The sequence below is a fragment of the Oxyura jamaicensis genome, chromosome 3 (assembly GCF_011077185.1).
Source record: "Oxyura jamaicensis isolate SHBP4307 breed ruddy duck chromosome 3, BPBGC_Ojam_1.0, whole genome shotgun sequence".
Classification (NCBI taxonomy): domain Eukaryota; kingdom Metazoa; phylum Chordata; class Aves; order Anseriformes; family Anatidae; genus Oxyura; species Oxyura jamaicensis.
Window position 1 is genome coordinate 61,720,132 of NC_048895.1, and position 17,732 is coordinate 61,737,863.

Genomic DNA, 17,732 nt, shown 5'->3' on the forward strand with positions numbered 1-17,732 from the left:
ACTGAACGGGTTGTTAGTCACTGGAATAGGCTGCCCAGGGAAGTGGTTGAGTCACCATCCCTGGAGGTCTTTAAAAGACATTTAGATGTAGAGCTTAGGGATATGGTTTAGTGGGGACTGTTAGTGTTAGGTCAGAGGTTGGACTCGGTGATCTTGGAGGTCTCTTCCAACCTAGACTATTCTGTGATTCTGTGAAAAAAAAGAATGTTATTAGGTATTTTTTAATTAATTTGCCATCTAATTTTCTGCAGCAGCCATAGTTTCTGTTCTGGTTCAGTACTGCACCTCACTCTTGATCCTAAAACTGTCTTACATGCTGAAGTCTGCTCAGTATCCACCTGTGCCTCACTTTATCTAACTAAAGCAAGAAAGAAAAGCATTCAGTAAAGGGTTCAGATATTACTACTACATTACTACGTCCCAAGCCCTTTTGTTTAACAAGATTCATCAAGAGCCTTTGAACCCTATTCCCTCTAGAGATTCTTTGCCTTTTTATATTTCTAACTTTTTCTTAAATACAGCTTCATGAAGCTTCATCATTAAGTAATTATTGTTGAGTGCTATTCAAATAATGTTAGTATTTAAATAATAAATAAAACTCCAAATAAATACTAATAATATTACCTAATAAAACTGAAATAATAGGCATCATATATAATGTTAAATATTTTGAAACCCAACGTAAATTAAGTAAGATGACCTTTGTTAAGGGGGTCTGATATTTCTTTGGAGTGGTAGGTGCCAGCTTTGGGGCCTGGTTACTCAAATAATAGATATGATCACTCTACACCTTTGCTGCACTTTTTCTACCATGAGGCTGCAATACTAACAGCACTTTATCACAGAATCACAGCATTTTCTAGGTTGGAAGAGACCTCAAGATCATCAAGTCCAACCTCTGACCTAACACTAACAGTCCCCACTAAACCATATCCCTAAGCTCTACATCTAAACGTCTTTTAAAGACCTCCAGGGATGGTGACTCCACCACTTCCCTGGGCAGCCCGTTCCAATATTAAAAAAAAATTATGTAACAATAAAATATTTATAAAACTTAAATGTAGAGATGACTTCAAGTAAAACATACACTTTTATTAGCCTAACGTGACAGCTTTCCTTCGGAAGTTTGGATTAGGCACAAGACTACTTTATGCCATGAAACAAAACAGCAGTTGCTGTATTACTGTAACATGTTCTAGACCTGTGCATATATAAATCGTGCTATTATGCTTCAGTACTTGCCCCACTTGTGCTCTGCTAACTCACAAGTGAAATCTGAAATATAATTCAGATAAGACTTGAGTTTGGGTTGGCAGTTGAATTTGAAGTTTCATGACTTCTCCAGTGGATCACCCAAAGATAACAGGCCAAAAACCACTCAACCACTTATTTTCAATAGTCTCAACTGATTCAATGAAATTTAAATAATTTATTAACCAAAGTCTCAATGTGGAACAATTAAATTATTTAAATCATGATTCTGGCATTTATGATTGTTACCTGATTGATCCAGTCTATCTTCCTGAGCTAGCAGTCAGACTCTGACTGGGTAGGCATAAACATCCTCATAGACTCTATGGGCTTGTGTGCATTTGAGTCTTTGGTCATTATAGCTATACAAAATACTGCAAGCAATGAACAGTTCCAAGTCTGCTCAGTGGAGTGTTTATTCCACTGAGTTATTATGGCAAGTAAGAAATGGGACATAATGCCAATGTAATTAAATTTGTTACTGGTGAAAACAACAGTAGAAACTAGCATTTATCGAACATAAAAAAATAATAACCAAGAATGTAAGAAAACTGAGAATTATTAGGTGTGGGAGATAAACCACCTCTTCCTGCTTTATTTCCATTGCCTTTGAGAAAGCAGATCAGAGGTACAGAGTACAGAGAGACAGTGAGGCCATTCTCATTTGTAAGGGTCGCTGATCTCTGCAGTAGAGAGCTGCTTTTAGCAACTGATGATCCAGTAATTTGTAGAAATATGTTTCAAGGATTCCTGTTTATGGCTCACAGAAGAAAGCAAACACCTTTAGTTGTAGATAGAAAGCTGGAAGGCAGAGAGCAAACCAGGCTGCACTGAGAACATAGGAAAAGATGACAAAGTTTGCTCTTTCTAATACATAATGAGCTATGAATTTGTTCAAGTTTGAAAATGACTGTGCTCCAAAATGTATGGTATATTTTAAGATAAAGCTGACTACAAGACATTGATTTCAAGTAAGTAGAATCTACATTTTCTATTTTTCTTGTATCCTCTTATTTTCTCTTTGTCTTGAAAAGTGGTATGTGCAGCCAAATAGTTCTCTGTTTCCCGTCTGAACGGGAACATCTATACACATATTCTAAGACCAGAACAATCTAGAAAGCTGAAATTTCTAAAATCTAGAAAGTTGAACCATAAAATAATGTGCTACTTCAATATTCAAGGACATGTAAAAACCTTAGTTCAAAAAAAAGTTCCTTAAGTTCTCTGATTAGGAATGTTTAAATGTTATTTTTTATTATTATTATTTTTTTTTCCTGTTAAATTATTTTTTGGTAATGTTAAGATGTTCAATATTAAAAAAATCAAAATATTGATTAGGAACAAAACTGTTTTGTAAAGGATTTCACTGGAACATATATGTTAATTGCTACTTATTGGAGAACATTTTTACCAAAATATTTTCATTCATTTTATTTGGCATAAATCTTATATTCATTCCCATTAAATTAAGCAATGTACAAGCAGTCACCAGAAAAATAAATGGGAAAAAGGAAGAGAAAATAGATCAGGGATCAGATGCAAGTAGCAGTTTAAAAGAAAGGTTGTACAGCAGAAAAACAGGAACAAAAATTAAGAAAATAAAGTAAAACAACCAAAAGTATACTGCAAAGGAGGAAGCAATACTGCAGGTACAAGAAAAAAATACTGAATGCAAAGGAATACATATTGTTATATGTATTCCTTTGTTACATGTATATATGCATTGTTAGGAGACCAGGAATGTATGGAAACAGAAATAAGTTCCTGTCACTATGACACCAAAAGCCTGTTGGGGCAGCAATGCAAAGGCAAAGCATCCAGCTACCCAGTGGGAATTAGTTGTTTGGGCTAAACAACTAATGGACCACTGTAGCCAGCTTCTGATCACAAGTTACAGGGTGGGCAGAGAAACTTTAGGTCTTCACAACTACATCTCTAGGCAAATCCTAATAATCTTTCAAGAGCACATGTGCTACTAAAGCACTTCCTACAATGACTCCAACACACTAAAGCTTACTATTTTTATTGTAAAAAATCATGGAAAGTGTCCACATAAATAATCATTTAATACACTAGTGCCTTGCTATACGTTACCTTTATTTTTCCAGTTAAGCCTCCAACAAACAGCATAGCATTAGCATCTACATCCAGAATGGTATATCCAGGTGGAGAGACAGCACTGAATGTGGCTGGCACAATACTGGCTTTGGGACCATCCAGAGCTCGCACCGATATCGTGCCATTTTTCCCAGTCCTAGACATTTGAACAATATAAATAAGGCACACAGAGTCAATAGTTAAACCAAATACAGTAATCAGTCTGTTTTGGACAGCATCTTTGAATACAAATCAGTAATACACGTCTCTATACGTTTAATTGTGATGTAAGCGAATAGACCCTTTTGTCTTTTTAAGTTTAAAACAGCTTTTTTTTCTTTTTTTTTTTTTTCCTTCACTTCTATCCCCCTTATGCAAAAAAATCATTATACAGATGAAGTGGAACTTCACTAACTAAAACAAGAAACCTTTTTTTTTTTTTTTTTTTTTTTTTTTTTTTCCAATGTTGTGATGAAATTAAACTTCAGTAATCGTTTCTGGACGTAACAAATGAGGTAGGCAAGGATCCAAATTAAATTTTTGAATTTTGAATTTTGTAAGATTTATTAGGTTATTTTTGCAATAAAATGAATGATCAAGTGACAAAGTACTTCAGTTTGCTTCACTGTGATGCACAGATTTTGCATTTTCTACAGTGGTGCTCTATGCTTATCTAACAGGCAAAAAACCAGTGGTTGGTATTGTCCTCTACAAACCACATCAAATATTGATGATAACAATAATAATAAAAGGATTTACCATTTGTTAATAGTATCTGCAGCAGTTCTTTTTCTACTCCTTAGGTCGTTATGTTAATATAGTGACTGGCATGGAAAGAATTGGCTGCTGGATTTTTACAACAGAAGGAACAGAACATGGAGAGAGATGATTCAGGTACAGTGAAAGGTATTTCAAAGAAAACTTTGAAATACTTTGAATAATTTTGAATCCCTTGCAGTTAACTTCTGTAACATTTTAGTATCTTACAGAAGTATCAATAGTAGCTTTTATTCTGAAGTAAACTAATAGGCATTTACGGCCGCACCATAAATTGATTCCTCTCAGACAGCTGGAGCACAACCAACTCATATAATTTCTTATCAGGTCATCATATGACTGTAGAAATAAGCAAGGAGTGTGAGCCAAATCCTATCATGTGCAGATGAAGTACCTAGTATGTTCATTAATGTGGTGGAGGAGTGGCAGGGAGATGAGGTAGGAAGAGGGAGACCATGTACTGTGGATTTAGGGATGGAAACTTCGGAAATGGCTGCTTTATCTCATTTTTAATAGGAAGTCAGACCTCACATGACCATTGGCAAGTTAATTTGGAAATTCCTAACACAGATGCCTAATCTTGAAACTCTAACAAGCACTGAAATATTCATTATTAGAGAACTTTAAAAAAATATATGGTTGATAATTAATACAGAAATACACTTTTAAATAAAGCTTATTTTCTTTATTTTTTTTCCATATCAGTTTACAGTGAGTGTACATTGGTCAAGAATGACTATATTTTTTTAGATGACCTGCTGTATTTTGTTGGCTACTTATTTATACTCTAAAAATTAAATACTACGTGTTCTCAAGCTAAAACAAATGAAACCCAACAAAAAACACAACAGATTTTTCTCATAAAATAGATTTTATATCTATGATTTTGTCTATATTTTGTTTCTAGGGAAAGAAAGAAGAAAGCTGATTAAATAAATATGATAAAATTCACCAAAAAATTGCCTATATAGTTTTTCTAGATTAAAAAGTTGCCCATCTATCCTATAAAGATAATAAGTCACAGCTAGAATGTAAAACAAACAAACAAACAAACCCTTTAATTTTCTAAACTCCTGAACTTTGCTGCACGTACATATGAAAAATTCATTTTTTGTCTAATTAGGAAAGAAAAAAAAAAAAAAAAAAAAGATTGGCTTGGGGCATTGAAGTAACAAGTAAACTAAAAGTTGAAAGCATGACTTCCATGAAAAATTGTCATTCTCTTTAATGAAGCTTTACTTGAAGAAATCACATTTAATGGAAGAATGCATAACTTAGGCTAGTGAAAAAGCTAAAAGATGACATTGCTATCCCATACTTACATAATCTTTGCACTTAGAAAGTTTGCTGGACCAGGGCTCTAGAGAATGGTAAAATCATGGAAAACTATGCATTTAATGTCAAACAAACAAACAACTTCTTAAGAAATTCCTTTGACTCAGAACCTACCACCCAAAAAACAGAAGAAATTGAGAGTTGTCTTATGAAGTATCACATTACTAGAAATAAGTAATTCAAAATTAAAAAAAAAAAAAAGGAGAAAAAAAGGTTTTAGTTTAGTTGTGATGTGTCAGTCATGATAAATTTCTCCTGAGCTGTGAAGCAGGATTGCAAATTATTTTGAGGATTTCCATTCAATGGGAAATATCTTTTTGAATCTATGCCATCTTGTCTCCCCTGGAGACAGGGTTATCAATTTTCAATGAGAAAACCGCACATTTGCAGAGAAATACAGGAGCTTTTCAATCACTTCTAGCTTGATCTGCCAACCCTGGAAACAACATAGATGGGACTCTCAGGGAATCTCCTAAATGACATCTGGGGTCTGTGAACATAGAGTTACTCCCAGTCATTTTAAAGTAGTGGGCTAAAGCAATCCACATTCTTCTAAATGATTTGTTGTTGTTGCAAGCTCCTTTTAATTACAATATTTTACCTTTTATTCCTAAATCAACTGAATGCTAAGTAGATAGCTTTTTATGCGACAGAAATTCCAAATTTTGACTTTTTTTTTTTTTTTTCCCAGAAGGTTTATCGATGCGAAGCCCTAAAGGACTTCAAAATATAGTTCTCAATGTAGTAATTGTTGAAAGACTAACAGTTACTAGAGACTTTTACTGAACTGCTTATGTTTGATGCTCTCTGAAAGAAAGTCATTAGCACTTTCAATCTCTATTGTGCTGAAATCACGATTCAGTGAAACTAGTTTAAAAGCATCCAAGTGCAGTAACACAGAAGCCACTGAGCAGATTGACACTTTTTAGGGTGCTTAATATGTCACTAATAGCATGGGTGTATTTAATCTTCAAACAGATTGAAAGACTAATGACAGTCTCTTCCATAAATAATTCTCTCTTATTTAGGGAGGACAACTGAGCTTGAAGAAAGAACTTGGCTACCGTGACAGCAAAATGACATTGGTGTCCAAAGCATGACAAGTTATCAGGTTAGAAAATACTGTTCGAGAGAGTCAGTTCTTGCAAAACTGGTGGATTAAAGATGTAATCAGTGGCTGATTATCTGAAAACATTTTACAATAGCATGCATGTAGGATATGCTTATTAGGAGATGCATGATGCAAATGAGATGACTTTTGCAAGTCATCAACATTAGATTACAGAATACCATGAAGAAATCTCTGCTCCTTGATGCCTTGAGAGCAAAGAAAACCTTTACTAGAAAGTATGATTTAGATTTGCTACTGTAGTTTACGACTGAATTCTTGCTGAGCTGGGCTGGATGTGTTTACTATGAACTTCTGATTCAACTGTCTTTCGTCCTTAAAGGAAGGGTGCTGCTTAAACTCTGTCATTAACAATGATAATACTTAGAGTGCACTTGATTAACATCACAGCTCATCACATTCTGCTCCTAATTGAAGCCTGCTGAAGTCAAGTGACATTGTTTCACTGATCTAGAGCACCTCAAAAATACTCTAGCATGTATTTGGTGGTTCCACAAAACTGACAGTTTGCATGTTGCAAGCTTGTCTCAAATATTTTTGTTGCAAACTGTTTATGCCATATTTTCCTTAATTAATTGACACTTTGATTGATAGTAATTCTTGGTAAGATTTGTCTCTGCAACAGGTAAGTAACTCTGTGATAGTTAAGTTCCTGTACCATCAAAGCATGGGGAATTGCTTATTCCATAAGCATATGCTACACTAATGGAATAAATAAATTTTACTTTAATTCCATACAAATAAAATTTAAAAGATTTCCATGATAACCTCTGCATATACAATATCAAGCAAAGTATTAGTATACTTTAAATAAAAAAGTGAGAAAAATTAAACTCTGAGAAAAACAGATGCAGTAATTGTTAAATTGGTCTTAACAGATGGGAAATTTTGGCCCAGAAGTTAAAAGAACTGAATATCCCTGATCATTATTCAACAGTCAGCTGTTTCATATTTAGACTTCACTCAATATACTAAATGATTTTGAGAAATTCATGACCTCTGTGCTACCACATCTTCACATGGCCTTTTGGGATCCTTGGTTAAAAACTGCTGTAAGAATGTTTAAACCTACCATATCATTATTAACCTGTGTCAATGCGTGTTGCCACTGAAATCCAAATCAAAATTCAGCAAGGCCAAAATTTAATTTTATATGCCCCCTGTAAGTGGATGCCCTGTTCTGGCTGTTCTGGCAACTTACAGGTTGCTGAAAAAAATCAGTAGCTGCAACTGGGCAGAAATTTAGAGAAAAAAGGTGAGTGAATGAGATAAGTCCTACAGCTTATGAAGGGAGTCCAAGGAGAGTTATCAAATGGACTAAAACATTCAAAGTTGGAAAATCTTCAGTAAGGTATGTTATTTATGAAGTCTGCCTTAAGAATGCAAAATCAGTCCTGAGTTCTTTTGTCTTGATCCCACAATCCAACTAATGACTCTGCAATGTAATTCTCCTGAATGATGCTCTGTACTTCAGATTTGTGCAGCTGTAATTGTTCCAAATTGCTGATCCAGCAGTTTGTTTAAAACTAATAGCATGCACACCCTATATATCCAGAATAAGCAGTTTAATAGGCAATGTGCGTTTGTTGGATGTGTGAATTTTCATACCATGTCCTGGCTCCATATTCTGCTGAAGCAGCCTTCTTGTAAATGGAAGTTTGACATTACTGTGTCATGAACTTGCTTCACTATGCATAATATGAAATGACGAAGATTTCAACAATTCCTATTGTACCACAGTTTGCGTTTTCCAAGCAGTAAGGCTTCATTAAGCCAGCTTCAAGAGCAAGTACCATAATTTTATTTATTTATCTGCTCTGAATGTCTGATTTTTGTGATTTCACTAAATTATTTAAATTGAATGCCATTTCCTCCTCTCAGAGCTATGGATGTAACTGGAATTAGAGTGATTTTCTTTCTTTCTCTCATTATCTGACAGCACTATCACTTCTATGTTTAATATGACATGAAATTAACATGTATGGATGCAACAAGAATTAGCTTCATACCAGATTTCAATATAGATGATGTCACCTGAATTATTAAGATCTGTTCAGAAATAGAGGATAAAGAACATAGTTATCTAATCCTTATGCTGTAAATATTATACCTTATGTAATATCTGTTCTATATAAATGGAAAATACAGGATTCAAGTTATGTGAAATTTGAATATTAATGTATCTGTATTTGATCATCATGAAGATGATCAAAGGTCTGGAGCACTACTCCTATGCAGACAGGTTGAGGGATTTGGAGTTCAAAATCAGCCTGGAGAAAAGACTGGAGACCTTATAATGGCCTTCCAGTACCTAAAAGGGGCCTACATGAATGCTGGAGAGGGACTCTTTGTCAGGGAGTGCAGCAATAGGACAAGGCATTAAACTAAAAGAGATTAAAAGATTAGACATTAGTAGGAAATTCTTTACTTAGAGGGTGGTGAAGCCCTGGAACAGGTTGCCCAGAGAAGGTGTGGGTGCCACATCCCTGGAAGTATTCGAGGCCCGGATGGATGGGGTTTTGGGCAACCTGGTCTGGTGGGGGTAGGGGTGTTGGAACTTGATGGTCTTTAAGGTCCCTTCCAACCCAAACCATTCTACAATTTCCTATTTCTAAAGCTCAAAAGCATTCAACAACTGATCTCACAGAAGTACAAAGTATAGTTTCCAGAATATTTTATCCTTGATTTTTTCATAAGCTGTATCTTTTGAAATACCTCCAGTTTGAAGAGACATTCTAGCTATGGAAATGGCAGTTTGAGTAAGAATCAAGATGCTGATGTATGACAGACCACTCATTTGCAGTATTGTATCAAGACCTGACATTCAGAAATTGTGCTACTCTTTGAAATTGAAGGTGGAAAGAATAGTAGTTATCTGTTTGATTGTCAAAACCTGTACTGATTTTTAAAGGATGCTAACTGAAGAAGAGAATTGATAGAGTGATAGGTAAAAAGAAGGGAATAGAAGCAGTCATAGACTGTTGATACTAAAGGGGAAATGCATGATGAAAATAAATTCTTGATACAGAACAATTCGTATTTCAATAGCAACTGTAGTGTATTCACTTTTGGTACTATTGGGCGTAGGTTCAAAAGTTTCCACTAAACCAGCCTACCATTTCTCATATTTATGACAACATCTTGTTTTAAAATTAGATGTTTCAGATGTAGTAAATACTTCTATAAACCTGAGACATGTAAACTCAAGGAGAGTGGATTGGAAACAGAACTTGCTTAATTTAGCCATTTTTTCTTTAGGAACCAAACCTTGAAAGTGAAATGTATACTTGCCTAGAGGCTTCAATCCGGTACCAAAACCCATCATCAATGGTCAGATCTGGATACTCTACCCGTCCAACACCAGATCCCACATCCCACAGGAAGCTCACCTTGCCTTTGCGCATCTCAATGGCCAAGAAGTCAGTCTACATGGAAAATATGAAAATAGAAGCAATCTCACACTCTCATTAAAGGAAGCTCTCCAGAACTCTTCCCATTTCAGAAGGCATCAGAATGGAGCATCAGAAACCCATATATAATGAAGTATGAAAAATAACTCTCAGAGTCACTAAGAATGGGATTGTTTTTTCCCTGCTTTCCTTGGTTCAAATAAGACAAAGATGGCAAATGACATCTGTTAGTGATACGTAGCAAATTGCTGCTAAACATACAGAAATGTTAATATTATAGGCACTAAGAGAAGGATTTAACTGAGACAAACATTATTTGTAAAACATCCATTGGATGGCAGAAACATGTCAGGATTCTAGGCTAATATATGATACTATCTTGCCTCTTCATTTTGTATTAGGTAAATACAATGTATAAATCAAAATGTTAGAAATAGAATATTTTTTCCATTTACAGAATCATTATTGATTATTCTAGAGTGCTCATGGGAAATGGAATCATTCATCATCATTATGCTTGCAGTTGTAGCTTTGACAGATGCAAGATGATTAGCTACTTCTTTCCCAAGGGAAAACCTACAACCAACCCAAAGTTTACTCTGGTTGCACTGTGAATTTTAAAGCTCTAATGCAGTTCATGCAGAAGTCTCAGATTTCATATCTAATTAAAAATATAAAAAAAACATTTGGTGATTGTATTTTAGAAGTCCTTATGCTAATACTAAAGACAGTAAATGTCTGGTTTATCATAGGCCCTCAACTATTGCTTTGAAGCCTTGAGGAGGAAAAAATAAGCCTTTTTCATCTTCTGCATTTGTCAGTAATCTGATTTGATTGAGCAATGCTGACAGGAAAAGCAGGAGACACACTTACAAACTTGGCACTTCCAAGGTAAAAAAGCAGATTGTCAGCAACTACAGTCTTCACATTGACAATGACAGTGTTGTATGTTCCCTTCTTTATTTCTGGTCTGTATGTGCGAATACAATTGCCTCCAGAAGACACGGACACTTTGATCTTCAAAAAAAGCAGAGCAGAAATAATTCAGTTTACTGCTTATTATTACAGAAGTAACTTAAGAGGCTTCTAAATAACTATGTTTATTTTTTTTTTAATTATTATTATTTTTTATTTTTTTATTCTTCCTTACCATTTCTATGTTACATGTAGCAAGGAGTTGCTTGGATATAGATAGGAGGTAGAAATGGAATTTTCTTTTTGGGATTGTTTCTTATATTTTGATTGAAAGGCAATAGAAGCTCTTTCTGGCATTCAGGTGTGAAAGGACAAACTGTATGGATTAAAATAGCTAGAAGATGCACTGGTCTAACACAAGCAGCAGGGGAATTCTGACAGTGGAGATAGGCTATAACTAGAATATAATGCCAGGAAAATATGCAGTGCTCCTGAAGGATTCGCAGCACACTGCTTTGGGGTAGACAGGAAGATCTATTTTTCTTGCAATTTCTTTGATTATGCTAATTTAATACTCCTACAGTTTTTTTTTTTTTTTTTTTTTTTTTTTAAACCAACACTTATGTCTATTGCTGTTATATCATAGCCCCTGATGGAGTTGGTGTTCTTCACTAGGTTTCATTTCCACAGCTCAGGTGACATACACATTTGGACATGTGTGTTAGTTTCCTCAGGTTCTGAGCACAGATAGAAACAGTATACTGTTTGCTTTCATATTGCCAACATAGACATAATGACAGTCCAATGGTATTTCAATTCCAGCTAGACATGTTTATGTATTAGAGTAGATGCAAATAATGGTAGACTTGCTAAAAAGGTGACTTTTGCTTATGGCAAACTTTGTCAAAAATGAGATCCATTCTAGGACCAAACATTACTTTTTTAACTCAGAAATGCTGAGCAAGTAATTTTGAAGCCTTCAGACAGAAGACAAACATAAGAAGAAAACAATTTCATCAGTGTAACCTGTCTTTATATCGTGAGCAAATCTCATTGAGTATATGCTATACACTTCCTTCGTGGGTTCCTATTATTCTGTAGGGTTTTGTTTCCTAACCTCTTTTTCAGGAAATTTCCTTATGTACCATCTTCAAGAACTCTTTTTTCCCCTTGTTACATTGTGTCACAAGCTGAATAACCTAGAATTAACAAGCTGATCTTCAAGTTTGGAGTATTACTGAATCAGGGAGATGGACACCACACTCAACAACGAAACTAGAAATATGCTCTTAGCCCAAGTTTGAGTTCTCAGAACTCCACATTCTCAGGTAATACAAGTTCTGTGAACTGAAAATAGGGGCTTAATATCAGTTTTGAGGCAAAACAAAAAGAAACAATATATATATATATATATTTTTCACAACAAACAATGATGTGGTGATTCTCCTGCTGTACTATCATCCATGGTACTTCTTAAATAATAACTTTTCCATAATCATTCCTACAGATGTCATATGTTTAACTTTTAAATGAAGAAACAAGACACAGAGTGAAAATTATTGGAATATTCTCTGCTTATCTGAGAAATTATATCCCATTCCTTGCTTTCTCTACACATTTTTAGAATTAGAAAGGATTCAGCTCATGGAAAAGAAAGAGAAAATTCAAAAATAAAATCCTAACAAAACTCAAAAGGTAATCTTATTGAGAGAAAAGGCTTACCGAATTAGCTTGCTTCCGAGCTTGGTTTATCAGCTCTTTTATCTGAGAAATGTTTTTCCCTAAGTTATCCTGAAGTTCTTTGATTGGCTTGAGTTTATCTAGTAAGCGATCTGATTCTTTTTCTAGGTGTTTTATGCTGGAATCTGCATCAGCAACTTCACAAGAAAGAACAAGGCAGAATTTTAGAGCGATGCCAGACAATAATTATAAATTGCAATAAAAAAAAATCAAGAAAATTCTGCACAAATACTCAGGCAATATTACATGCTACTATGACGTATACACTGACTAGGAAGCTACCTTAACAGAATAAGACCATTTAAGAATATTTAGAATTAAGATAAATTAGCAATAGTAGCAAATACAGATGTTAAAGCTGGATTTTGAAGCAGTAACTGTGCCTCAGGTCAGGGTGACACTATATTTGCTATAGTATAATACAGTTATGCACTAAGTATTTACTTGCTTTTTCTAACTGTAGCTTTGAAGAAATATGCTAGATTAATGAAAACTTGTTAGTTTCCATTAGTAACTTCTGCAAAAGGGCTAGAGGACTACAGTTAATTCTTGAATTAACTTGATGTTAATTCATAAATTAACTAGAATGGCCACAACTACAAGATGTTTTATTTCTGATCAGAAGCTTAAAATTCTGTATGAGTATTGAAAGCATATAAAAAATGTGGCACTAAACTGCAAATATATATATGTATTTCTTCAAGTGAACTTAATGTTTTTACAAGGAGATTTTTTTTCTCTCTCTTTTTCTTTAAGCTTCAAATGACTTTTTTGCCTTTCAACACACAACTAGTGATCCATGCGCTCTCTCTGACAGTTCTGAAGATGTAAGGACTGCAGCACTTGTTTAGCATGAGGGTATGGGATTGTGTGGATGACTGTGAAAGGCACAAATCAGATTTTACCAAAAGAATGTAGGTTGAAGGGAAATAATTATAATTATAAAAAAGTTGGATATTGCTTAGATAAAACATGACAGTCTGTGCATCTAGTTTCTGAATACTAACCCAGACACTGATACCAAACCTTCAAGATGTTTCTTAAGATTTCATAAGTGAGGCTAGTTACCAATCCACTTTATCTCAGAGCCTTCAAAAAATAACTATTTGATTATTTTGATGAATTAAAAATGTGAAGCACCATGCAGAAGGTTTGGTGGCAAGCAGTGAAACATCATCTACTGGAAAAGGCACAATTAAAAAATGCAAGAAAGAGAACATACGTACTGATTCCTGTAGCCAAGACAAGGGGACAAAGAACAGAGAAAAAACAGAATACAACATAAGAAGATGTTTTGAAGATCTAAACACAAATGTAAATTAAGTTAAGGGACAGGACTCTAGATCTGCCCTATTCTAGATCCAAGTGCCAAGAAATTGGTGCTTTTAGGCTGCTTCCCAGTTGTTTATCACTACCAAGCCAGATGTAGATCTACCAAACCTTGTAGATCTACTTGATCCCCAACCTGCCACTACACTATTTCAATCGATAACTACTTTTCTTATTGTGTAAACTAATAGGGATCTCTCTGCCTGATGGAGTTCACACATATTTCAGTTGATGAGGGATCAGGAACTTCCAATAAGAAGACAGTAAGAAACAACCATTGGGATTAACTTTCACTGGTACAGCTAGAACTTAAAAAAGATATGTGACCATAGAATGACACTGACAAACCTCCTAAACTGGATGTTTTTAAGTGTCTAGCTTTGCCAAGCTGACCAAAACCTGGAGAGCAGAGATTAGCTGAGAAGTTAGTCCTTCAGCAATTTTTGAAGGTATTCTGGTTTTGTTGTCAACTCTGCATACTCCTATACGATGTTCTAATAATCTACCATAAAATACACTGTAATTTAGAATTCAATGTTATCCATCATATCCAAAGTGAAAATGCTAAAGCAGTTGTCACTTTTGATAACAGGCTTCACTAACAACAAAAAAAGAGCTCTAAAAAACATACTTAGAATCTCTTCTTTATCTTTCTTAAGTGTCTTCAGTGCTCTACCAAAAATAGTAACTTATATGACAGAAGTCATGCATTTCTCCCAGAAGTGATTATCTGATTGACTGAAGACTGGGTTAGTGCAGGGAATTTTACATGAATCAAGTGGTAAATTGTCAGTCAAAGGCATATTCTTTAATTATTCACCTACCTAAATAGTTTAAAGAGCAGTCTGTGGAAAAAATCTATCCACTACATGTTCATCCTGCTGATGTTAGCTTTTCTCTGCAACTACCAGCAACAGTCTCTAAGATTTAAAAGTTATTCTTAAATGTTAAATCCAGAATATAGAAACTATAGAGCTTTCTTTTATCCCAACATATCGTAGTAACACTATGGGAGTGAAGTTATTGAGTGTCTCTGTTTCATTTTGGGATGTGAAATGAAAACAAACTGAAAAAAATCCACCAACAAACCAAACCAAACCAAACCAAACCAAAAAAAGATCTTACTATTCTTGATAGGATCCTTCACAACAGCATTTGTTTTTGCTACATCGTCTGCAAGTTTACTGTAATTGTTTCTCAAGCCAAGCAGATTCTGGTTGAGGTCTTTAATCTGGGCCAGGACATCATTTGCTGTATCGTTGGCTTGTCTTGCTTTGTCTTTAGCTGCCTGTACCTTTATAGTTGTATCTGTAGGTAGAAAAGGATAATGAAATGACTATCCAGAGTACAGAAGTTTTCTTCATATGTCTCAAGAATAAACTTGGGCCAAAATTCTACAATCTTAACTTGTGTTGTATAGTTCTTTACTTTTTAGGAGATCCTACTTCACATGTAGTAAGACATTATTAATTGCACACGTAGGTTGTAGATGCCCTGTTTTTCAAGACAACAAATGCTTCCAAAGAAGAGAAAAAACTCCATAGTGGAGTTGTAGGAACATGCTTTGCTACCTCCTTCACACAAAACCATGAAACTGTTATTGGAATTGCTTTCCCTTTGTGTTCTCCAACATGTTCTTGCGTCCCTCAGTCATATGAGAATTTTGGAGTGCAGCTCAGAAATTTGGACACCTCTGAAATGATCACGTAGCAATAGTGCCACATCATACTGGCTGGGGCTTCCTTTTGTGGTTAGTGGGGTTAACAGACTGCACTGCAGTAGTGGGGAAAACACAGGAGGATGTATTTACTATCCTATTCTGGCTAAGAGATGGTTGATAAGGGATAGTTTATCTCAAGATTTGCTTGAAGAAGATTGCATATTCCTGATTCAACAACTGTAGAAAGACATGGGAAACATAGGTATTATCACCATTTCAGGAGATTAACAGTATAGATTTCCAACCATATTTTCAGGTAGGTCGTTAATATTCTGTGGACTATGTGATACAATCAAGCCTGTGGCCTAGGGAGAATACAATGCTTCTTAAGGCTGTAGAGAATGGGTAGGTTTATCCTGAACTCTGGAGAATTATATAACCAATTTTACTTTCTTGAGTAAAGATATATTATACCTGTGCTCCAAACAACTCCACTCTTATTTCTGAAGTTTTAGATTTGAAAAGCCCCCAGAACACAACAGTACCTTGAAAATATATCTGAACCTTTAATAAACCATTATCATCATCAATACTGACAAGTGAAAGAACAGATTGCTCTGATTGCCTTTTTCCACTTTCTATTTTCATCATATCTAAGTATCTCTTTTTAAGGCCATTATTACAGGTCATGCACTTTCTGGCAGAAAGTTGGACTTACTTCCCTCTATTGGTCATACAAATTATATTTATTTTCAACCACACTTTAAAAGTATGCCTATCCCTCCATATGTATCTCCTTGTCCTAAGGTAATCTATCCCTCCATCCCATTTTGAATCTTTCTGTTTTTATTTGGCTATTTTATTTGAGTATTACAATAGTATGGACAAGAATTATTAGTTTAAATTGCTCTCTGCTTCTGTGAATCCTTGAAGAATGAGATATATGACAGGGTCATTTTCTCTCCTGTCCTCATTAGTGATTTTGCCATTGGATGACTAATTTACAGCACTTTCGTATCCATGTCTTTTATTTGCTCTGAATTTCATTCTTAAGACACATCTACTTGTGTATGAGAGTGTCCTTGTCCCAAGAGCAAGTACCTTGTAACTCTAATCTGACAAGAGTTTATTACATTGCTAATGGTTGCATATTTCATGTATCTTTTACATGTTTCATATTTACTATTCTGTCTCTTAGGGCCCACTGGTCTCCAAGGTCCATTTTATTTGACTGAGACACCTATCTGTGCACAATAAGAAAAACAGACAGGCCAATATGTCTGGTCAAAACCCAGGAAGTGGCATAAGATGAATATGACATATTAAAGCAAATTCTTTTGAATGCCTGATTTCAAGGATCTCTACATCTAAAAATAAACTTTCCAGTTGTCTGGAATCTTGAAGTCACAAAAGTGTGCAAGATTAATAGTAAATTATTTCTCAAGCCAAGTTTTTACTTGTAGTCTGGACTTTCCAGACCTTCACATATGAGAGAGAATATAGATTTTCTTCAGAGACTTTTCTTCAGTTTATCACAATGCAGTGCTCCCTAGAGAGAAAAGTCATAGCAAATTACTTTGATAAAACATTTATTGTTTTCTAAAAACAAACATTCTGTTTATCACTGTCTGTTATAATGAAACTACATTGTAGCTCTCTGTCTCTCGCAATCACAACACTAAGCAGCTAACATCCCAGCACTTGGAATTTTAATCAATATTAAAGACTGGAGGGGGGGCAGGGGGACTTATACAGAACTATAAGTATGCTTTACTTTTGGTTTCATTGAGGAAAGCCTGTTCCAGTTCTAAGATACACAATGCCAAATTGACTGGAAATGATACTGCAGCATAAATCAATGACTGCTATAGAGAGGTAAGACAAAAAGAGCAAATTTCATCCTGCTTTTTCCATTGTCAGTAGGTCTTTATTTTTCTTAGGTAAGAAGCATGATGGATCTTTATTCACAAGTTTCATAAACAGACTTTTCAGGTTTAAAGAAAAGACTATTTGCCTCAGAATGTATTGTAACTTCTGAATTATAATTCATTCTGAAACCAATCTTTTGCAAATTGCAGAACCTTGGTAT

At 34.8% G+C, this 17,732-nt stretch overlaps 1 protein-coding gene across 6 annotated transcripts in view; it reads right to left on the reverse strand.

Moving 5' to 3' along the window:
* The window catches only part of LAMA2 (laminin subunit alpha 2), a 390,777-nt gene that overhangs the window by 38,392 nt on the left and 334,653 nt on the right, over nucleotides 1-17,732 (reverse strand). For 5 of the 6 annotated variants that reach the window (XM_035321577.1, XM_035321575.1, XM_035321580.1 and 2 more), the window contains 6 exons: nucleotides 15,109-15,291; nucleotides 13,881-13,886; nucleotides 12,637-12,791; nucleotides 10,873-11,016; nucleotides 9,881-10,014; nucleotides 3,346-3,505 (listed from right to left, as the gene is read on the reverse strand). In XM_035321577.1, the coding sequence (XP_035177468.1) occupies nucleotides 3,346-3,505; nucleotides 9,881-10,014; nucleotides 10,873-11,016; nucleotides 12,637-12,791; nucleotides 13,881-13,886; nucleotides 15,109-15,291 (782 nt within the window). The remainder of the gene's footprint in view (nucleotides 1-3,345; nucleotides 3,506-9,880; nucleotides 10,015-10,872; nucleotides 11,017-12,636; nucleotides 12,792-13,880; nucleotides 13,887-15,108; nucleotides 15,292-17,732) is intronic. The other variant, XM_035321576.1, reaches the window with a different exon arrangement.